General features: G+C 42.7%; 2 protein-coding genes and 1 non-coding gene across 5 annotated transcripts in view; 1 reads left to right on the top strand and 2 right to left on the bottom strand.

Annotated features, from left to right (window-relative positions):
- LOC143905262 (colorectal mutant cancer protein) overlaps positions 1-23,442 on the bottom strand; it is a 130,028-nt gene that overhangs the window by 71,824 nt on the left and 34,762 nt on the right. The window lies entirely within an intron of this gene.
- On the top strand, positions 3,375-9,585 carry LOC143905178 (E3 ubiquitin-protein ligase MARCHF3). 3 transcript variants are annotated; one of them, XM_077420385.1, is made up of 5 exons: positions 3,375-6,650; positions 7,270-7,762; positions 8,146-8,320; positions 8,686-8,879; positions 9,127-9,585. In XM_077420385.1, the coding sequence occupies exons 2-5, from the start codon at positions 7,563-7,565 to the stop codon at positions 9,287-9,289; spliced, it is 732 nt and encodes a 243-aa protein (XP_077276511.1). In that variant the 5' UTR covers positions 3,375-6,650; positions 7,270-7,562; the 3' UTR covers positions 9,290-9,585. The 3 variants fall into 3 exon arrangements, with proteins under 3 accessions (XP_077276511.1, XP_077276510.1, XP_077276509.1); XM_077420384.1 differs by having other exon boundaries at positions 3,375-7,440; positions 7,600-7,762; positions 8,689-8,879; XM_077420383.1 differs by having other exon boundaries at positions 3,375-7,440; positions 7,600-7,762.
- Positions 15,223-15,294, bottom strand: Trnah-gug (transfer RNA histidin (anticodon GUG)). Its single transcript has one exon. It is a non-coding gene; the product is annotated as a tRNA-His (tRNA).

The raw sequence follows: 23,442 nt of genomic DNA, 5'->3' as shown, positions 1-23,442 counted from the left end.
TGCAAGTAGTGCAAACCCCTTGCTCGACCGACGTTGGAAGAAAACGGCGGATTAGCCGCGCGTCTCGCTCTCGCCGGGCTATAACGCGCGCACTATATACTTACGCGCGAACGCTATAAGGCGAGCGTGGCGTGCGCGATGCGAGCTATATAGATACCGAAGTAAACCGCGTGTTAAAATTACTCTGTGATACGTTACGAGAGCCGGGGCGCGCCGTAGCGAGGACGGAATTGCCTTATAAATCCAGTTCACACACCGCGGTTCTTTGCAAAAGCGAACGTTGCGTCTCGCATCTTCATTCCGGTTAAGCTCGCCAAGTTCTCTCGTAGGAAAAGGAGCAGCACGGTGATTCGAATGAGTGTAAGGACCTCGACGAGCCTTTTACACCGAAAGGCTTAAATCCGATGCATAAAGCCGCGACACCAGCTCGTGTCGTTCATCTTGGAGTTTCACGGATTCTTGTTTCGCGGCGCGCACCGATCTTTTCCTCCGCCTTCGCACTCAAAGGATGAAAACGGCGAGGTGGAGAAAGAAAATAGTCGAGGTAGAATGGAATGGAATTCGAGAGGAGCAAGAGAGCTCCTCCTCTGTCGCTCGGAGGAGAAATATGACCGGTAAGACATGGCGGTGCGTTCTTTGACGTAAACGGCCGGTAAATCTAGAATCGCGTCTAAGGAAGACGCGACAATGGCCTCTCTGCTCGCGTGACAACACGGTGGACTAGTCGTAAAACTGGCGAGGCGAGTCGAGGCGCAGAGAAGTAATAACAAACGGATGATATCTCTGTTATCGTCACGAAGAGGTCCAGGGAAAAGGAGTTAAGAGAGAAAAATCTTGTCGGCGAGAAGATAGACCTCAGCATGCGATTTCTCTTCTCCTGACAGATCCTACGCTATAAGATCCTGGCGATTACCGCAAGAGACACGGTAGCCCGGAAAGAAGGCCGAGGGGCTACGCAATTACGCGCGCGGGGCAGAATTTTCATGTTACGACAACATTTTTATGTTACGACAAACTGTCCGTGCTCACCGAGGGAACCCTTTATTACGGCCATTAGCTTTAATGCTACGAAGCGATGCGTTCAGCTCCCGCGGGGCATATACTTCTCCGGTATCACGCCAGACTTCGCGGCCGTTAAGCAAAAGCTGTATCGTATAATACGGCGACGAATCCTCTCGATCAGAAAGATAATGAAATTAACTTTTACTATAACGTAACGTGTCTCGTTAAGAAGAGCTTGTACCACGACAGGATCTGCCCATCATTAGGAGAGATCCTGATTCTTCTCGCGCTGCGGTTTAGATGGACAGACAGATACGGTTCCTTCTTATATGATTCTGAGCAGGCCGCCATCAAATAAAAAGAATGATGCAATTTATAAGAATTTTTAAATAATATATGCGACAAACGAATGTAATCAGTTAAGTTTAACTGAATTTATAATAATATTAATAATCTTTCCTAGTCTTTTTTATGAAATGATTTATATGTAAAGTTTAATATTTGCGTCATGGCAAAATATTAAGCAAGTTTTTTTGTAATAAAAAGATATTATGATCGTCTACAGTATACGATTTCTCGTATATCTGCGTTCAGAAAAAGCGCGTGAATCTCGATGCACACTAACGAGTAAAATTTGCGGGATAGCGACAGCTGCAAGAGGAAAACTATCCCTTTACTTATATTAAACCTCGCGAACGCGCGGACAACGGACATCGCGCTAATAATGCCCGCGTCCCGTATGTATTTTACGTCTCGTCGCTCGCGGCTCGCTATGATACGTAAATAGAACCGCCGGAGGAGACGTCCAACTGTCTGGTGCATTCGCAAAAATAGGATTGTGTCGGCCCGTCGTCCGTGTATCGTCGACTTACGCGACGAAGTCGCGGGAAAACGGGGTTACGAGACGAAAGCGGCTCGCGCGCGGCTCTCGTCATCGGCGGAACAGAAAAAACCCGCCCTATTTTCAATTAATGTCCATCAATCCACGTGTGTAAATATCTCAGTGCTTCGCAAACGAGTTTTATCAGTCGGCCGTTTTTTAACTTCTACCGCACGCGCGCGACATTAATCCGGCAAGACATCTCTCTCACGCGAAATGCCTCGTCTTTATGTCTATAATGAATAATCACTACGATTGCGGCAATTATCGTAATAAGACGTATGTACAAGCCATTAATTGTAACACAAGCTGTAGCCGCGCGCGTGAGGAAAGGTCTGGGAGCTTTTCAGCAATAAGCGACACAGGTCGACACAAATGTCGCTTTATCTTCCTTTTTTGGCAATGAATAACAAAGACAAAACAACACTTGTGTCGCTTGCTGGAAAACTCCCTCTGTAATATCTGTATGTGCACATGGATGAGGTAATTAAAAATAAATACATTGCTCCGATTTCTAAAGCAAACGTCCCAAGCCAGCGGCTTACGTAAGTGCGGCACGGTCAGCGTCGCAAATGTTGTTCGTTTTGTAACGACGGCATTTCAACGTGACGATGGTAAACCCGTGTCGCCCTTTACGAGCGAGATCGCCTTTTTGCCGTCTGTGTTTGCTTTCGACGCGTAAACGGCGCGAGGGTGGCATTTGTCCCAGACGTTGTCGCCAAGCTCGCGAATAATTCAAGACGGTTCCCAACTGCGATCGACACGCTGCCATCCAAGATTGCGTGCCGTATAGCGGCACGCACAAGGAAACGATAAATTTCGTTAACGCGGCGCTTAACAGATAGGGAGATACGTCACCTTTTTTACGATTCAAATGGTCGAAATCAAACTTCTTATCTTGTTAACTTAACGGCGGGATCATTTTCGAATTGATTTACGGTCCACTTGTAAATTCGATAATTCCGACATTCTATATATCTATTTTATAGCTCGAGCCTCGGCGGGCGGTCTCCGCTCCCTTCGACGGGCGTCTCCGATCGTTGCCGACGTGTTAACCTAAGCGTGGTAAATTATAGGACGAAAGATCGCGCGACTGACAGCGCGGAATCGCGTTGTAAGCAGGAGGATCACGTAGGGCGAGCGCCGCCGTTAATACTTAAAGGGTACGGCGCCCGTTGCGGGTCACGCGGATGTGCGCTTCCTGTTAACGTCGCGCTCGCTGTTCCGTGTACTAACGAGTGTTATCGTGTAATCAGGAACTAGCGTCGCACGCGTCGTATAGCGTAACGCAATATAACAAAATGTCAATATTCATATCTATACGGAGAACTATAAACAGTATAAACACATTTTTCTAGCTTAGGACCTCCTTAAAGTCGCGCTTAAGTATAGGCAACTTTTTGAATTAAGAGAAATAATTACGAAAAAGAAACCCTTGTGTCTTATTCTTGAAATCTCGTGGAAAATCTCTCTTTCTCTCTCTTTTTCTCTCTCTCTCTCTCTCTCCTCCCTCCTCACTCTCTCTTTCTCGTACTTCCGCAAAACAATATGATTGATGGAAGATGTGACGCTTCTTTCTCCAGTTTCTCTTGAAGACATTCCGTCGCTTTAAACGCGCGTTGTTTTGAAACGCGCGATGCGGCGAAATGTTTCAAAGTATTCTTCTTTCTGCTTCTTCGGTGTTTTTTCACCGGGCACGACGAGGTCCGTCGGCTATTCCTGTGGCCGGTGCCGAGATGGAGGCAGAATGCGCGCGTCCTCGGTGAGCCGCGGGAAAGGTGACAGGTGCCGAGTGCTTCTATAAATTGCGATCTTGAAAGAAGAGGGCGAGAAAGCGAAGAAGATCGGGAGGGGGAAAGAAGAAAAGAGAGAAAGAGAAGGAATCGCGAAATGACCCCTTCGGCTGCTATCTTTAGCTGGTTTGTGGGCCCTAACCGCTCCTCCCTTCGAAACACGTGCGACGTTGAGACGCCGCTTCTGCATTCGTAAATATCATCGATGTCTAACGTTCGTGCTCGATAGACTTCGAGCTTGAAGACTTATAAAAATGCACACGAGGATTTTCGAACAATTCAGTATATAATATGTGCGACAAGAAGGATATATACATCGGTTCTGTTTTCCTCGTGGAAAATACAAGAGGGGGTCCGTACACAACGAGACGCAAAGCCTGACCTGTAAAAACGACTTAATATCTCGTTCGGGAGGTGAAGGTTTCTGGAATATCTCGCATCAGCTCAATGAATCTTCGTTGGCACCGTCGTCGGCCAGGTTGGAATCACGCAAGTGTATCGATTATGAATGAGTCTCCAGGTCCATTCAGTTTGAACGTGACCCAGCGTCGCAGAGCCTTGGTTCATCCTCGACTCATCTAGAAGACCTGGTCACTTTCATTTTGCGACACTCGCTTACCCTCAAGCCGCTGTTGCGACCTCGAAATGTGTATGGCGAAGAGAACGTTGATATTATTACTAAATCAATATCTAAAATGATAATCAAATCGGGACATGTATAAGGATAGACCTTGCTTATTCGACATATCTAAAATTTTTACAGTTTTAGCCTCTTTTATCTGTCTCATCGGTGATAATTCTATCATAAGTTTTCAAAATTCAACATCGTATTTTTATACAATTAGATTCTAATTTGCAAACGCAAATGATAAATGGGAACAAAGCACCGTGGTAATATGTTAGAATAAAAATTTGCGCAGAGATTTCTCACAAGGTCTCAATCGCGACTTAAGTATACTGTTTGCTCTCGTTGCTCCTGGCAGGAGAGGTGCGCGTGAAGATTAACATCGCGCGCTGCGGATATCCAACCGTGCGTGGAGTCCACCACTGGTGGGACCCCCTCGCCCGCGCCCCGTTCGCGGCTGCCGACCATCGTAACTATTTCCAGACGCATTTAATTAATCTTGAACCAAAAACGTCGAGTAGGAAAATGGCGGACGGACGGTCGGTTAGACTCGGGTATCGGCCACCTGGCAGAAATAGCAGCCATGGAAATGGCCCCGCCGCGCCGACTTGACATTTCCTTCGAGCGTGTACGAGCGTGAGAGAAATGAAGCGATCGAGCGACGATTGGAGAGAGAGAGAGAGAAACAAAGAGAGAGGCAAACGAGAGCAACAGAGAAATAAAACAGGGTAGACTCGGCACCTGCCGACCGCTGTCTCGTCACCGACGTTTTCGACTTCCTCGAGGCGAAATACCGCGTCCAATTCAATCGATTCGTTTGATTTTCTAATCAGCCTGCTTAACGTGCAACACTCTTAGGGTAAAACTCGGCTAAATTATAAATCTTGATAATAAAGCAGTCATTAAAAGAGGAAGATTTATCGTCGTTAAAGAGAAAATTTACTTTAATTTTTCTATATTTACTTACAAAATATTAAATAACTTGTCATTTTTAATATAAGTATCGTATATACTTATTCGTTTCTCGATATTTATGGCGGTGGTAAAATTATTTCTCGATAGAGATATATTTAAGATAAATTATTCACTTTCTCGAGCTTTCGATATGAGAAGATGCTTGCTCTCGTTTCCTCGCCAGAGATTTTTTTTGCGAGAGCTTGCCAGGTCTATAGCGCACGAGACCTCTCCGCTCTCCTAATTCGCCAGGTCAACGGATATCCGTAGGCGCGCGTTTCCGAAAAGTGGCCGAGACTCGCCGCTAATAATAGCCCTCCGAGTCCTCGTATCCAAGTCTCGTACCCACATACAGGCCGGACTTATGTTTCGCGCGGTGCCGGAAACCGATTCCGAAATATCCCGCGCGAGATCGCGGAAGCATTAAAAGAATAATCCGGCGGTCCACTCTCGGACCGGAGGCAGCTATAGGACACGGTGGCGTCGAAATCTCCGCCCACGAGAAACGTGTCCGATGCCAAAAACACGGGATCGGTTTCGTGGCGCGCGACGATGGTTGTTGACTGATCGGGCTTCCCGTGGATAATACCGCGATCGGATAAACGCATTTCCGGCGGCTCCTCGATTAACAACGTCGAGAAAATTTCCAGCGAACGCGAAGAAGGGCTTTACCATCGACTTTAAATCTTAACGATCCTTCCACGTGCTTCGAGATTTCATGAATGTTAAATTGATTTCAATATAATACAATCTCGATATAATTGATGTTCATCATATGGTGTATATCAATTAAAATGACTGTAGGACGAGTTAACGCCGTCATGATACTACAATTTCGCGGCCACCACGTCTAAAGAAACTAGATGAATCCGCAATTTCTAATTTAACGCTGCGCTATTGGCCGGTATGCAATTAGTAGCCTAATTTCCTGTCGAGGCATATAACGCACCAAAGAAACAAACCGGTGCTACCGCTGATGGTCGAGAGATTTTATCGAAACGAATCACGTCGATTTGCTACGTCGTTACATGCAAGAGTTTAATTGCCTGATGGGGTCTCCTATTAGAGCCGAGATCATTCTGTGCTGCTCAACTATCGCACGAGCATCGAAAAAATTAATTAACGTGAAAAATGAAGATGCGCGACGTGTCCGAGAATGCTTAATCCCAGCATGTGTGAGTGGCATGCGTTGAGATAAGCCGTCTCGGTGCGGTCGTGAGGAGCGCGAGACGATAAGAACAGCTGATAACAACGCAAATGCCTTGTCTTCCCGCGGTTGTTTTCAGTGGAGCTGGACAGCATGAAATTTCGTATCATCTTGAACATCACACCCGTCATTGCCGCATGTCTTCCGCGTACCGTGCTTAATTGCGGCGACTTATAAACTTGCAGCAAGGTAAAATGAGAAAACGTTGTTGATTTTGGCTTTAGAGAAACTCGCGCGCTGCTCGATTGACACAAAGTTGAATTTAATTAAATTTAATTCGCAATGGTTCGTTGTAAAGTATCTAGTTTTTATACATTTTCGATGTAACAGATAAGAACTTCTGAGCTAAGTAATCGATTGTTTAAAAAAAAAGATCGATCACATCATATGACTAATAACGTGACTACGGAACGCGACACAAACGAGCGCATCTGCCGATCGCGGCGGGTTGCTGAAAAATCCTGAAGGAAAAATTTTAGATTTGTCCCGGAAGCGCGTACACCAAAATGCGCGCAAAGCACCTTTGATGTCACACGTCGAGAACGCAGAGCCTAAAAATGACAGCGAAAGTACGAATGAAATAGGTTAACATTAATTTTTTTTGTCAGACAAACTTATTTTGCACAAGATCAATATGTTAGTTTAATACACATAATTTAAATTATATTCAGTCAATAAAGAAAATTTTATGCGCAAGATTATGATTTCTCAAAATTTTCAATGTTATTTTCAAAAAATACATTACATGCATAATTAAAAATTTATTAAAGGTACATATATAATATGACACATGTTGCACATTTATTAGCGGCAAGTGAACGCGATAAATCCGTCGCGCAAGTAAGTCCGGAAAGTTCCGTTAAGGAAGAAATTCAGGCAGTGCCCAAAACGAGCCGAATATTGGATAACGCAAAAGCTGATCCGGAAACAGAGGGAAATGACGAGAAATGTGCCGATACGGAATCACAAGATAAGGATGGTACACATCTTAAATAAAATCTGTATCCCTGTGTTTCATATTAGAAAAAATAATTATGTCATATTGGAACGTTATAATGACTAGTAGTCGTTAAGATGTCTGTAAAACGATTCTGAAAGTAAATGTGGCATGAGATATATCTGGATAAAATAATTTCAGACGCGTGTGTTGGCTCCGGCGATATTTGTAGAATCTGTCACATGGGCGGCGGACATGCTCCGATCGCGGAAAACCATCAGTCATGTGACTCTGAAAGTCAGGACGATCAGACATCAACACCGTCGAACTTCGTTTATCTCGGTCCTTTGATCTCGGCTTGCAAGTAAGCTCTCAGCCCGTTCGAGAAAGCCAAGATTCATTCCGAATGAAATTAATGAGCGTTTATATATCTCCTACTTCAAATCATATGATTTTCATTACTTTCTATTCGAAAAAAGATTGGTCATTAATCTTTTCAAGTCGGCGATGTGTTAAATGTGTCTAATTAAGTTCAAGTCATGCCTGGGAATTAACATTCATCGTGAGAAAAAAATCGCGATCGAAACGAGAAGGGTGTTATAGGAATACCTCTCCAAATGGAGCGCGAGCAGACATGTAAATCGGCGGATTATCGCGGATGATACAGAAATCGCGCGATAAGGGACTAAGTTTAGTTAAGAGGAGGTAGCTGTCTCCTTCCTTATATAGCGTTTAATGGCGCGACAGATGCCGGGGTACGGTGGCCCTGGTGCACGCTGAGTGTCTCGAGAGATGGCTAACCGAGTCCGGTCGCGTGAGATGCGAGCTCTGCGGCTACAAATATGCGATCAGGAGGGTAAGGCGTTACAGCCTCTTTCGAAGCGTCGTAATATGGTTCCGCACCGTAATAGCCACTCGACAGGTAAGAGAGAGAAAAAGAGAAAGAGAGATCATTATATGTTTTTCCTTCCGCTTTCATTTCATTCCATCCGAAGCGTCAGGCTGAAAGCGTCTTTAATTAAATTCTTGAATGGTATACGCTTTCATTACCGTACAAAATACATTGCATTAAACACTTTTAAACCGTTGGTAGGGATGCTATAGCTATAAAGTATTGAGTCTACACGGAATATTATCGCCAGTAACGACATGGTGTCGTGTAAAATTGAAATTATCTTACACGTTGATACAAACATTTAATAGGATATCGCCTGAACGTCGTTCTCCACGTAATTATCCTTTTAATTGCTATTAATTACTTCTACTTAATACGTTCTCTTTCACGAGGAGATGCTACTCGATATCGGGTATTTGGTGATGACCACGCCCGTAGCTGCGTTTTCCTGTTACGTGTGCGCCTTGGCCTTGAAAATGTTGCTGCGAAACGGCTTTTACGAGATACCCTGGATGATAGTCGCCATGCTACCAACCTGCCTATTGACGCTGATAGCTTATTGGCGATGGATAATTACGTTAGGGAGGTAAGCCGTTAAATCAGCTCGCGCTCGTTCGCGGATAAAAACGGTCGTTAATGGAAAATGAGTTAATTAAGATATTACACAGGCGCGATTATGTAATTCTAAAACATTTGGAGAACTACCAGCCACCGTGTCTCGAAATTATAAGTTCACAAAAAGTAGTTGAAGAGTAATATATCCGCGTGGTCGCGGAGATCAGTGAAAATCGTATAATTGTAAACCGATATAATATATCCTTTTCACGTTACAGATTGCACGGCCATCGATGGAGACGCTACTGGAGAAACAACTTCGTGGTTCGTTTGATTCCCGCTAACGACGTCGAGGACGACATCGATCCGGAAAGAAGTCATTTCGACGTGCAAGACGATTTTGAACAATGGAGAATCGAGGAGATCGAAGATCTCGCGTGACTTTTGATCGTGTCAACCGCGTCAGGAATAACCTTTTAATTATATTAGGCAATTGTTTTCTATTTCTACAGCCATCCCCGTCTCATTGTCGAAACCTTCTTACAGCTGCACTATATTTAATTGCATTTTATTAATTGAACACTGCAATTGAAGCTCATTGCTGCGTAACGAAGACGATTCGCTGCATTAGAGTTAAATTAAAATGCGCAAATATGATTCGATATACGCTTCCGGAAACACACGTGTTTGGATTTTATATTATTATTTAAATCTTGTATTTTTCTATGATATTGTAGCTTGATTATATAAAATAATTTAAAGATTATTGACGCCTTTTGACATTTTTATTAAAGCGTCCAGTGACGCTTTTCATTCCAAATAGTTACACAGAAGGGTCGCGAATCCGTTCTTGTGGACGTAAACAATATACAAGATATTTTTACATGGACAACATGAATTCGGGGCAAAAACAGACGCAGAAGAACAGGGAAGAGAGTCGAGTGAATGAATCTGCTCTCGGGTGACCGTCGTGCAAAATCCCGTTGGATCTCACTTTCGTTTTATCGAGAGTGATGGTCCGCATGCGGCCGTATTATTTATGTACGCCGCGTACAGTGAAAAAGGACGAAATTCATTAATGGACGTGTTCCCGCCTACTCGTCGTCTTGTAAGATTCTCAAAGTGGAATTCTGAATCGTCGTAAATATCGCAGTCTTGTTTACGTTTCCTTGTTACAACGACCTCATCGTATCAAAATATACCGACACATCGCCTTAAATTTAACCATTATTGATACTTGTTGCGACTTATTTACATTTATCTTTGCAGATAAAATTAATCGGATATGTGTAAAGATTCATAAACAAGTTCGAGTTGCTTCTGGCGCCTACATTAATTAATCCTTTTTACAGAAGATACGAGTTTGTTTTCTGAATTAAAAGACTGTGCATTTCGATTAAAGTCAGAATTCTTTTTTATGCCTCGAATAACGCGCTCGAGGATTATTAACAAATATATATAAAAAGGTACGACAAAAACTGATTACTTATATATATATCCTTCTTCTTCTTCTTCTTCTTCGTGAAATATTCAGATAAAATCGGAACGACGAATATTATACACAGTCGTGGTCGAGGCAGTCGACGATTACCGCGAAGGATACTGGCCCTGAGATAATAATCAGCGGTGAATCGAATCCGTCGAAATGTTTTGACCACAGCATTTAAATCGGCCGCTTGTTCGACTGCTCTCTAACGACCGCTAGAATTGATCCGCTAACGAGCTGGCTCTTTCGCTCGTTGACGTCATTAAGTCGAACGATTTAATTAAGCGTGATGCTGATCGATAATTTCACTACGTTTACACTTCTTTTATTTCGGGAGCGTCTGATATACTCGCGGGGCAGAATTTTTCCCTTTAAAAATAAGATTCTCGATCCGGCAGTTCCCTGAACGATTATCATTATCGATGATGGTTTAGCGATACCGATAATGGGACGCCACAAAATGATTTTGTTCTATAGCAATTTTACTATAGATAATTTAGCTCTCGAATCGCGAAAAATTGATAAAAGCCGCGATGCATCGTTCCCATTAACGCGCGATCCTAACCAACTTTGCTGTTGTCTAATAATGAGAACCGCTGCTCGAATCCCTATAACGACCTGCTGCATGTAGTTTACATTTTAACTAGCGCGATAATGACCGGCATCGTCGTTCTGGCATGCGCCGTCGTTGATTCATGATGGAATAATTACGCTCGCGAAGAAGTTTCGCGCTTCTCGCTCGAGGAAAATTCTCGTGTACAAAAGTCGCGCTAGTTTTCATTACGTAACGATACGTGAGAGAACACGAGAATGAGATTAAATTATCAAAGCAGAATTCATATTAATGATTTTAATAACTTTTAATAATTCTTTCGTTACCATTTCTATTTCGATTTATGCTCGATCTGTGCTCGATTACTTGCTCTCGGTTTATTGCTGCAGGAATCGTCGGAACTTGTCTGTTTAACGACTAGGAAGAAATGAATCTTTATGCATCCCTGCGGATGCATCCGGTTCTTCCAGATTCTACGGAGCGAACCCCTCGTGCACGCGGGGCACGCGGAACCCCTCGTGCGCTGCTTCTAGACTCGGAAAATATAAAAAAAAAAAAAAACGAGAGGGGAGGTTCGAAAAGGAAACCGCCGACGCGGCGCAACGCGTTATGGTGAATCCTTTCCCGCTCTCGTGACAAAAAGTAATATTTATGCGACGGATATTTGTCTCGCTGACAGACGTTTCTCTCACCGGTGAATTTACTACGGACCTGCAGTCCTTAAATTTCGATCCACGCGAGTGATAAACGAGAATATTTCCGAGGAAAAATGTTAGCTCCAAGTCGGAGGAATCAATCATTTACGTAGAGCCATAAATTATGAAAGAGCTGCATTGTAAAATAATTATAATAGCTCCGTTACACTTGTTCATTATGCGCATAATATACCTTCCTTTCAACATTCCATAAGGAACCATAAATCTTTTGTCTAATCAGAAAGTGTCGCATTTATCTTTTTTCTTTTCGGTTAGCCGAAATTTCACTCAAAGGAATCGTTTGAATATTAAACCTCTCGATGTTCATGATAATTGAGAACGTTTTAACGAGAATTTTTCAGTGTAGTAGCACGGATCGCGAATAAAGAGTTCAAGCTTGATCTGAGAATTTATGTTTAAGATCCTACGTGAATGACTTCGCATTGCGAAAGATGAGGCGACCTCGAGATCCGGCTCACTGCGATAATTTAATAGCCAGGAAAAACCAATAAATAAATTAAATTAAATCGAAGCTTAAGTCAAGCTTAAGCATACTTGTCTTCATTTTCCACGATGATTAAAAGAGGAAAGAAGTCGCACTGAAGGCAACGCGTGAATGGCGTTGCTATCTGTTCACTCCTCTCAGCGAACATTATCTCGAAACGCGTCGCGTAATTACAACCTCGGCTTATCGTCTCGTATACGCTGGTTTACATATGCTTCTTAAAGCTGTAACAAATTGCGCGTATGTTTTCTGATATCACAATTCACGTGCCACTATCTTCATTGTGACTTCTTGTTACGTAAAAAGAGATTTTGTTACTATAATAATTTTCCTGAGCAGAGCGTTTCAAACAGCAAACCCTAAATTCGTCAGATAAGTTTGTTCATCTATATAGATTCTAGAATATCTGACATATGATATCGATTTTTTCTGAGATATCGACGTCGAGACCTTTTCACAACTTTCAGGTGCCGAGAGAGATATGATAAACTACGATCTAGACATATTTACTGATCATAGACACTGACAAAAAATAATCAAACGTGTTTTCGCGGTTATTAAAGCGATCTGACGATTTAGTAGACACGAGCCAATAAATTCGAGCCCTCGTCGAATCACCTTCTCCTCCGCAACCCCTCGTCAATTTTATAATTAGATCACCAAGCTCATGCACGCACGACGTAGGAAACGTTAACATAATTATAGGAGATACAATGTTGGAAGTCGGCCCCGTCTCGCGTCTACCTCGATTTACATTCGAGCACGCATCGTTATGTGCGCAATCGGCTTATTTATGTTTCGATAACTATAACTAGCATTTTACGCTTTTGTAATTTCATCAGCCAGACCTGTCAGCTTGACATAAAATTTAGTCTTGTGCAAGTAATTACATTTACATAAAGTGAGTGAAAAGACTGCTAGAAATGTAATAAATTTTAGTTACTTTAACAAGTTTCAACATATTAGATTGGCCAACAGATAGGTAAGTCCTTCGAAAAAATATCTCCATCTCGTATGACAGATAAGTAACTCGAAAATAAGTTCTAAATTAAAATCGCATACATCGGCGACCGGTTTACAACCTTCTATGCCATCGGTGGGGATTTCGATCGCGACAAAGTATGAAAAAGACAGTAAGAATATCTTGGCACGGCCGGGTAGCGGCGCGACAAGACTGAAAATCGAATTCTACGAAATAATAATGTATATTAGCAGCGCGTGAACCAAGACGATGGAGTCCTGCCAAGAAACACACCTTAATGCCCGTATTATATATGCACGTATACACGACGAAGGAGTCGACGGCCAAAAAGTCCGTTCGATCTTCTTTTCTCGTGGCGCACAATGCGATGTTTCGGACAGAAACATATAATATTTGAATAGACTGAAGAATATTCGGTCGGTGGCGCGAATTTGAAAGTTGAAATGAACAACGAAAACTCGAACAGACATTCTTGGTACAATATGTTTATATTATATCATAATTAATTGCGCAAAAATTAAATGCATTTTTACACTTGTCGGTAAAATTTTAAAGAAATCTGCGACATGTGTGCAGATAATCCTTTGGCGAGAAAAAAGCCATATATGAAAAAAGATATGAAACAGCTTACGACACTATCAGACAAGCGAGAAAGTTTAATGAACTTACTGTCACGGATTATCTGCGACACGCTCGAAACGATCAGTCACTTTCCTTTCGACAGGGACGCAATGGAACAACTGATAACCTACAAGACCTCGAAAGACTAGCTACCTTGTGAAAAGCAAATATTGAACATAACTGATTTATCACACGCTGCACGACCTACGACAACATGCGTTATCCGAAACGTGTAGACTATCTCTATGTATATATACACAGTAAAAAATAAAATGTTAATCGTAACATTTTTCAAATGTCCCAGAAAGTTCACTCTAAATTTCGAGTTAAAATAACTCATTCGTCGTGTGTTACTTGTTGACAAATTAGAAAGAATGTTAATTTATTGACACTATATTTTACATTTATATTTGTTCTTTTAACTTTAAGTATAATGTAAAAATAACTTGTAAAAAATGTCGATATAACATATTTGAATAAACGATAGTTATTTCAACTTAAGAGAAATGTTGTTTTGAACATTTGATTGTAGTAAATTTGATTATTTTGTATGTCAAAGTTTACGATTATTTGAGAGAAGATTTACTTTAACTTTTGTTTATGTTAAAATAACTTTAAGGCGTGTTGATTTTTTGAAATAATTATGTTAAAAGAACTCAAAATAAAATATTCAATTTCTAAATGACATGCATAAAGTGTTAAGTTATCAGTTTATCACGTTGACATTAATATAACGCATGAAAATGTTACGAAAATAATAACATAGCTGTTGTATGTTAATTTTACATTGCAATAATAGTCAAATCTTGGTAACACAAGAAAATCTTAGCATTTGGACGCACGATTTTTTACTGTGTACCTATATACGTTTTCTTTAGATTGAATTGAGAAATTTCTCACCTCGTACACGCTTTCATAGACAATCAATTACGTGAAAAATGGATGCATTTATAAGCCTCAAATTATTCGAATATAATTATCAGCCAAATATATCGCATCCCTAGAAGAATATGGTCACAACTCAAAAATTCGCAATTTTCAAGAGAGAGAAAAAACTAATTTGATTCAATTTTTTTGAGTTGTGAGATAACTAACAATTACAATTATACGATATTCTGTTACAATAAAACTTATATTGTTTCTTGAAGAGGTCTGGTGTGATTCACTTGTCAATTCACTTACGACACTATTCATCCAGCGACCTCAACATAACCGGTTTAAAAGAATAACGACACTTCTGCCCCGTGCAGTAAATTTCACATATAAACTTATGCCACTATTACAGCACGTAAGTAACATTTTAGGGATACTTTTTATAAGCTTAACTCAAAATAGCAATTTTTTGAATTGTGATAGTATTTTTCTACACAGGGTGCGATATATGTTATAAAAATAAATCATAGACCACTTTCCTGACCTATAAAATTCTAAATGAGCTACCCGACAAATATTCACGCTTTAAGGTAGCCTTCTATTCCCGAAAAGAATAACAAAAAGAAATCCTCCCCGTTTGCGAAATACATCCGAGGCATTGCCGTGACCAGGATTCGAACCTGGGTTACTACGGCCACAACGTAGGGTCCTAACCACTAGACGATCACGGCTACTCGAGGATTCATGAATGATCGATAGCACTTCGTTGATCCATCGTAACGCTGATCCGCTTGATCGCTCGAGCGCGAAGACGCGGCTACGGCTACGCGCTAGGCTGCAGTTGTATACAGCTTCAAGTCACGCCATCGCGCGACGAGCGAATTTGAAGTCGAGAGTCTAGAACATTTGTGATTGCAAATATGGTACGTTTTGAAAATTGTCGAATTGATCCTGAAAGTCCATCTAATAAATTATATCACTTGTCTTGAGACTGTTTTCTGGTATTCTTCAGCGAAAACGCAAGTAGAAGTATACCTATAAACGTAACACGCATTTCGTTTTGCTAATTAAAATCGTGGAATTCGCGTTAACGGCCGCGGGGATTGATTTACAGCTAACTCCTTCCGTTTCTTCGCGGTTTCTGAGATGTGAATAGTCGTACAACAATGGGGTATGACCGACGTGTATGCCAGCGAATTGGTCATCGTAGATGTTTTCTAGTCTCGTTGCTCGCTTTCGCTCGAGCGGCCTTTTGCCGGGCTTACCTGTGCAAGCGGCTTCCCGGATTTCCTAGCAATTAGCGGCATAATACCGTCAAGGAAACGAGATTTTACGAGCCGACCGCAGCTACTTTTGCGCTACTCTCGGACCGAATCGTTCATCGTGTTTTATTATTTTCAGCTCGACGTCAGCCTTCGTGCGAGCCCAGTATATAGCATTAGTTGCTTGATGTGATTAATATTGACCGTACACACGCCGGAGTGTATATAAATTATATAAAGGAATGTAGCTCGCATGCCATAAATTAGATATGTCAAGAAATGTCGAAGGAGTCCGCTTCCTTAAACTTTTTCTCTCGTTTTATTGCTAATTCTAAACCAGCAGAAATGAATAATGTGATTGTGACACGTTAAGCTGTCGTCTATTTTGAACTATAGGATCATATCGTCATGGCTATCCGGATCTTCTTAGCTCGGGCTCAATGCAGAAACGCGATCACGCTTTCATCCGGAAGCTCGTCCCCGTAGGTGTCGCGTGTACGAGGAAGATAAAAAAGTGCTGGGATGGAAGGCGATATCCTTCGGCAACATCCCGGAAGCGTGCACGCCAGACGAGCACGTCGAATCGACTCGCGGAACGTACGGATTCGTTCGCGTCCAGAATAGACAGCACTCGTTTACATTTCGACGCTGTATATAAGTTAGTCGCGGAATCCGACCTTAATTTCGGAGAATAAATATCTTGATAATGAAAAGCTAATCGAATTTCTAGAGAAGAGTAAATTATAAAGAAAATGAAAAAAAAACAACTAACAACGTGTAATTTGTCATTAGGACGAAGATCGGGAATTTTTTCAGGGACATCGTGGACATTTTAAAACAAATTGTTAACACGTCGAGAAGGATGTAGACCAAGCCCACCGATCGCACGCGCGATCCTCGAGATTATCCAGGAGCGGCTTATCGTGCGTGCATATATACGTGCGTGAGTGCGCGCGAGTGCGTGCGCGTGTACGCGGTGTGCACGCGCGCTATGTTATTATATTTTGTCGGTCGTGCCAGATGCCGGGGCTGGCCCTTGCCACTGGTTACTTCTGGTTTCATATTCCGGCGCGGTGTATTTTTGGAGCACGCCGCGCGCGCTGCTGTACCTCGTTCTCGCGTGAGAAAAAAGAAGGGTTGAGAAAAGGGAGGGAAGTCGAATTTGTTACTGGGGAGCACGCTAAGAAAGCAGCGTGCCACGGATATACGCAAAAAGTGGAGTCTGCATTTTACGGAGTCTATTACGACGAGGAGCGCGCGAGAACCGTTATCGTTAGCGTGTCACGAGATTATAACGTGTCGAACAATTATTTCGTCGTATCCCAAGATACGCAGAATGAGTGTTCCATGCGTGGATAGTATACCAATGAAAAATATCGCAACATTTTCAGACGTTTTCAATTACAATTCAGTTTTCTGATCTATTATTTTAGCATGTCTCAAAAATGTAATTTCAATCTGTACTAGTTTATTAGATACTTAATAACTAGTTTTTTAAATATTATGTTTCTACTGATAACTAATAAAACGATAACTAACAAACTGTTATTATAAAAATAACTTTTCTCAAAAGTTGCGATCTTGTAATTACTTTTTATTAGTGTCGTCAGGGTATCCATTCTGGTCCGCATGTAAATGATTAAATTGACGTTAGGTATGACAAAGTAGAACTCGGTGATCCCAGATCAATACACCCGTGATATACGCGGCACTTCGATCTTATTGATCTATTTTCCAATTGAAGGAAGATCGAGCCCGAGCCCCACTCGATCAAGCCCTCCGGCCCGGAGTGACGGACTCAGCCGTGACAGCGCGTTTAGCCGTGGCACGCGCGAAACAGTGACCACGTGTACACTGCCGACAGGCGAGATGTAAACGAGTATCTGCCATCAGGCCGGAAAAAGCTCGGTCTGCGATCGCGACACCGATTCGAGGCCACCGGCGAACAAACTCGTTCCGAAAAATAAAATCCTACATAACCGGCTCGCAAACCGGATATCGTGACGAATAAAGATACTACTTAAATATCTGTCAGCAAATAATTTCATACTAATCGATAAATAATCGGGCACTTGATAGCGGCACAGTAAAGCCCAGTTCTCGTTCGAGTTTTCACTTCGCGAGGCTGTCGCGATCGATTTTGACGAGTGCCTCTTTCGGTCGAACGACCGAGGGGAACGTTGGAAAAAATTGTAAAGGCTCGTGCGAGTTTCGAGAGATGACTACGTCTGATTTCTACGATACCCGCATCACACAATCCGCCCCCCCCCATGGTGCATATTTATTTATCTCGAGTGCGCGCGGGCCTCATCGTCCAATTTGCGAATATCTACTGCCGTGACCGAGCATGGAACCGTTTCGCTCGTTAATGCTGGTTACGTCACGGGAGATATATCCATATTAACCTCCTTTCGAAGAGCTGGCGGTAAAGACTGAAGGATAATTTTTGCACGGAGACATTACGAGACAGACAGATGAGCCGCTCGAGGTCACGTCGAACCGTGAAAACGTGTAATTTATGCACCATCGACGCAACCCGATGCGGAGCAATAATTATACGTTCTGTTATCGGTGTTCCTTATCGATTGGCCATCATACATTAATAGACGGTGATTACATTATAATTATTAGCAGCGTAACTTTATAACTTTTCTAGTAAATAATGCTTCCTTTGGATAGTTTATATGTCGCGGGAACATTTTTAGTATAGAATATAAGCGTGAGAACGTGATACTAAAAATTGCAAAAACTAAGATACGCATCCAAAAGCTAAAAAATATCATAACGTAATATCAGAAAATAAAATATAAACCATAATACCACCGACGATAATTCTTCTTTCGAGCCGAACGCAACGACGAGAGCAAACAAGAGCGCAGAACTAAGCACGAGCATTATTCTATTCCCTCTACAATGCGATCGAGTCAAGTCGCGTTCGGTACCGCGTCGATTGCCAATTGTTTCTCCTTTTCAGGAAATATCTAGCTCGTATCTAGCCTGTACGAGGTCAAGGGTCGTCCACCTCGTGTCCAGAAAGCTCGTACGTATACGTGTTACGGGTAGACGCACTGGTCAGCGACGGTCATTATGTTAACTGGCAATCACGGTAATGCTGTCATCAGCATCCGTACTCTTACGGCAATAACTATAATGCAGCCATTGTGGGCACTCCCGCGTAATCCGCGGGCATTATAGTTAGGCGAGTATTTCATTGATCACTACCGGGTATCCGAATGCGTTACGTTAATTTTTACACAGAATCGACTGCCCGCGAATAAAAAATTGAACAATACTTAAAATTAATGGTCGAAAGTCCATTTTGACACCTTAATTGTCATTTAATTGCGGCAAATGCCAAAATAATTTTCACGCAAGATAATCCTGTCTTTGCAAGCTTCGATAAAACCTGCGCCTCCGCCAATCGGACCGCCCGCGATCAAGCTCGATGGGTTAATTACAGGTGTCGGGCTAATTAACCGGCGTTGTCACGAGCGCGCTATTTATGCCGTACACGTCGACCGGCCAAGTCCGCCGATGTTCGTCACCGGCCGTCCAATGGCGAACAAATAACAGTATTTTTCTTGCCCGCAGCCCCCGGTACCCGCGAAAGGAGAACAGTTACGCGCCTCGCCTATAGCGAGCTCAGCAGGATGCATCGCGGATGTTAATGACGGCGACGGGGAAGCCGCGGACGTGGCGTGCATCAAGCGAGAAGCGCGTAAACGTCGCATCGCCGGCCCGGTAAGTCTCTTCGCTGCATATATCTTTATATGCGTTGCATGGTGAGACCGCAATCGAATTTTTATTTGAAGACAAAAATATGTAACGTACCAAGTCAAAATTAAAAGCTAACGTCGTCTTTACGTCAGGAGTTCGAGGCTTTTGAACTCTGCAGATTATATGTCTGTGAAGTTGGCGTATCATTTTCCAGCAGATCAAAAATAAAAGGGAGTTCTTGTCGCATGCAGTCGAGTTCTATAGTTCCTGATACTTTTTAGTAATAGCTCTGGTGATTTTACCCAAAAAACAGTCGATCGAAAAAATGATCTGCTAACTTCCCGTAGCAGATCATTTCCTAGCAGATCAAAAATAAAAAAGAGTTCTTGTCGCATGCAGTCGAGTTCTATAGTTTCTGATACTTTTTAATAATAGTTCTGGTGATTTTACCCAAAAAACAGCTGATCGAAAAAAGCAAGTTTTCTAAAATCTCGGAGTTTCGGTTCATTTAAAATATTTTTCGAATAATTCTGAGCATATATATACTGAAGCACTTTCTAAAGAGTTCCCGACACTAGCAATGTTGTATGATTTTTTTATAAATTAATACCGCTCGAAAGCCGAGCGGTCAAATTTTTTTAACAATCATACAACATTGCCAGTGTCGGGAACTCTTTAGAAAATGCTTTAGTACGTTCAGAACTATTCGAAAAGTATTTTAGATAAACCGGAACTGCGACATTTCGTACAGAATATCACCCTATTCCCTCTAAATACTCGGCTTTCGGGCGGTATTAATTTATAAAAAAAATTATACAACATTGCTGGTGTCGGGAACTCTGTAGGAAATGCTTCAGTATGCTTAGAATTATTCGAAAAATATTTCAGATAAACCGGAATTCCGAGATTTCGGAAAACTAGCAGATAATTTTTTCAATGGACTTTTTTTTGTCAAAATCAACAGAACTATTACTAAAAAGTATCAGGAACTATAGAACTCGACTGCATGCGACAAGAACTGACCTTTTATTTTTGATCTGCTGAAAAATAATATGCCAAATTCACAGACACGCGCAGATCGCTCGCGCGACAAGATCATCGCGCAAAATTAATTCTCGAAAAAAAATCCTGCTTAAATTATCGTACAATTATTGCGCCGTATCGCGACACTGACGATCTCGTCGGGAAAATTATTACATCGCTGAATTTGGTCCGTTTCCTCGCACGTGTCGCTTGCGTTCTCTCGCCGCACCACGCGCGTCACGCGACGCTTTTTGACGTCATTTCTCGGTGAAATAAACAAGTGCCTGTTCGCCCGTGAGATCGCACATTCGTCGATCCATAATTGTTCACGGCCGCTTGAATCGTATATTTTCGAAATACCAAAATTAAATATATTAAATATCGCGTCTACGAGAAGCGAGATTATTAGAGCGAATAAGATCCATTAAAAAATATATGTCGCAATTAAATGTGATAATTTTTAATTGATATCGCGTATTCGGGACGTTATAAATAAGCCAGGTAAGAATTGGCAGAAAGATTTCATCGTTCTATCGTTGCCAAATAACGCACGCCGAACACGCGCGCACAAGCGGTAGAAAGGCACATCGCTTCCGGTAGTGGGACCGATCGCATCCGGTGATGGCTGCGGTGCGTATTACGTACGGTCGCAACTCGCAACGTGTTACGAATCACGGCGCGGTCCTTTTAAAGCAACCGCGCCGCGCGCCGCCACGGCGGGAAGCGTTTTTACGATCGCACGAGGGAGAAGAGACGCGTCTCTTAATTATTATATATAAAACACATGATAATAAGAGGCGGCCGCGAAAATGGCCAAAAAGGAAACTTATTAGAAAAATGGACGGAGACTGAAACTAGTATTCGAAAGGTTGGGCGTCCGTTCTGACGCCGGCGAAAACCAGAAATCATGAACCGCACACATATAAAGCAGATGGATGTATCTTATAGTAAATTTAACACATGCGGCCTTTCGATTTGATCAAATATCATAAATTTATCGCGATAGATGGTACATCTTTTTCTTCAGAGGATCAGTTTATGAATCAGCGTCAGCTGATTAATCGTTTTAAGCGTCGCTTCCATCGACACTATCGCAAACGTATCTCCCATAGGTAACCGAAATCCCGATCGCTTCTCCGACGACGACGCGACAGTTTGAAAAGGGAACGAAGTCTCCCTATCGGAGATAATACGACGAAGGTGCATCGCGGGAATTTAGAGGCGAGTGTATCGTTGACACGCGCCTAAAACCGGTTTATTCCGCATCTATGATGGGATTTGTTTCGGTCTTCGCCAATGTTTCGCGATAACGAGGCGATTCTTCGTGGCTATGCGTGCAGACTTAGCAGGAGCAGCGATTAGAAAGAGGGATCGTTCGCGTTCTATGCGAGGACACAGATATATCTGTGTGGTGTCTGTTATGTCGAGATACGCGGGAGAAGCCTGCAGCCGCAAGGCGGCGGATTCACCGTGCCGACCGCCGAACGCTCGTAAAGCGCCAAATCGAATGGCCGCAGGGAATCGTAAAACCTCGACGGGCCCCGGTAGCGCGAGATTAAATATAACTTTTTACGATGAGAACCGCGGGAGACCTGAAAGCGAAAGCCCATGGGGATGCCGTGTATCGGGATCATTTTCAAGCGTCGCATTCGAACGAGATGTCGCTCGCAGGACAAGAATCAATGGTGTGTATAAAAAAAAAAGAAATCAATGAAAGAGATGCGACTTCAAAGTTGCAATTCGTACTGCAATGGGACGAAAGTAGCCGTCGCGTTATTTATGAGCAGCGATTATTGGTCTTCTTCGTGATAAAACGTCCTCCTTTCCACTCGAGCGTTGCGACAGGATCCTCGGAGGTTGTCAAGAACCCCAAATGTAATATATTTATAGCAGTACCTAATGCAGTTAGATAACAAAAGAACCAGAGAGACGTTCTATCATTCAATTTATCTCTCGACTTGAAGAGAGAGAGAGAGAGAGAGAGAGAGAGAGAGAGAGAGAGAGAGAGAGAGAGAGAGAAATGCCGATAAGTCTCTTTATTAACTATATGGCCGGACGTAAACAGTTCTATCACGATAGCGGGCTTCACGGCGACGTAGTTTTAGTCCTATACCTGCGCAATCTAAGAGTGACTTATGATGCTCCGCGAGCGTCCGAAATAATGTGTTACTCACCTGAATATAAAATTTCATTAAAATAAAAATTGCTTTTTAATTATAATGAAATGGGGCCGATTACAACGCTATATAATATAAATGCTGTCCCAAAGCGGATTCATTCCTTCTATCTATAACATCGTTCCGCATACTTCGCGCACCTCGTATTAGTATACAGCACTGTCCCAAAGCGGAACAATTCATTTTATCTACATCGTTCCGCATATCTCGGAAACGTGATGTACCTATTGTAGGTACAGGCCGCGATAGGATCGAAGGCAGCAAGAATCGTTGATGTCTGGAATTTTTGCTCAATTTCGTTTACGATTCGTGAACATCGCCACGTCGCGAGTGCCCTCGTTGTTCGCGGTCTCTTAACGATGATTAATCACAGCGAAGGGTGCCGCGCGCGACAACGCGCACGTACATTACCCGAGCCCCGTCGCTATTTTGACACGCGATATATATTTTCGGGATGGAGAGAAATGGGTGGTGCGGCGAGAGCGCTGCTCGCATCGCGACGATTTACTCGAGATGACGGACGATGGAATCTCCCTCCCCCTCGTTATACTTTTATTCGCGCGAGCGTGTTCGCTCGCGAGCTTTCGCAAAGCGGTCGCAGCTGCAATGCGCGCGCTTCTCGCGTTGTATTTCGGGAAGAGAAACAAGCGCGCAATCCTCGGATTCTCGCGCGAAGCGCATAAATTCTCGAACAACCGAG

This window comes from Temnothorax americanus, unplaced genomic scaffold, assembly GCF_048541705.1.
Source record: "Temnothorax americanus isolate GAGA-0224 unplaced genomic scaffold, ASM4854170v1 Scaffold6, whole genome shotgun sequence".
Taxonomy (NCBI): Eukaryota; Metazoa; Arthropoda; class Insecta; order Hymenoptera; family Formicidae; genus Temnothorax; species Temnothorax americanus.
Note: the sequence above shows the minus strand (reverse complement) of the source record. Positions and strands in the feature narration are given on the sequence as shown.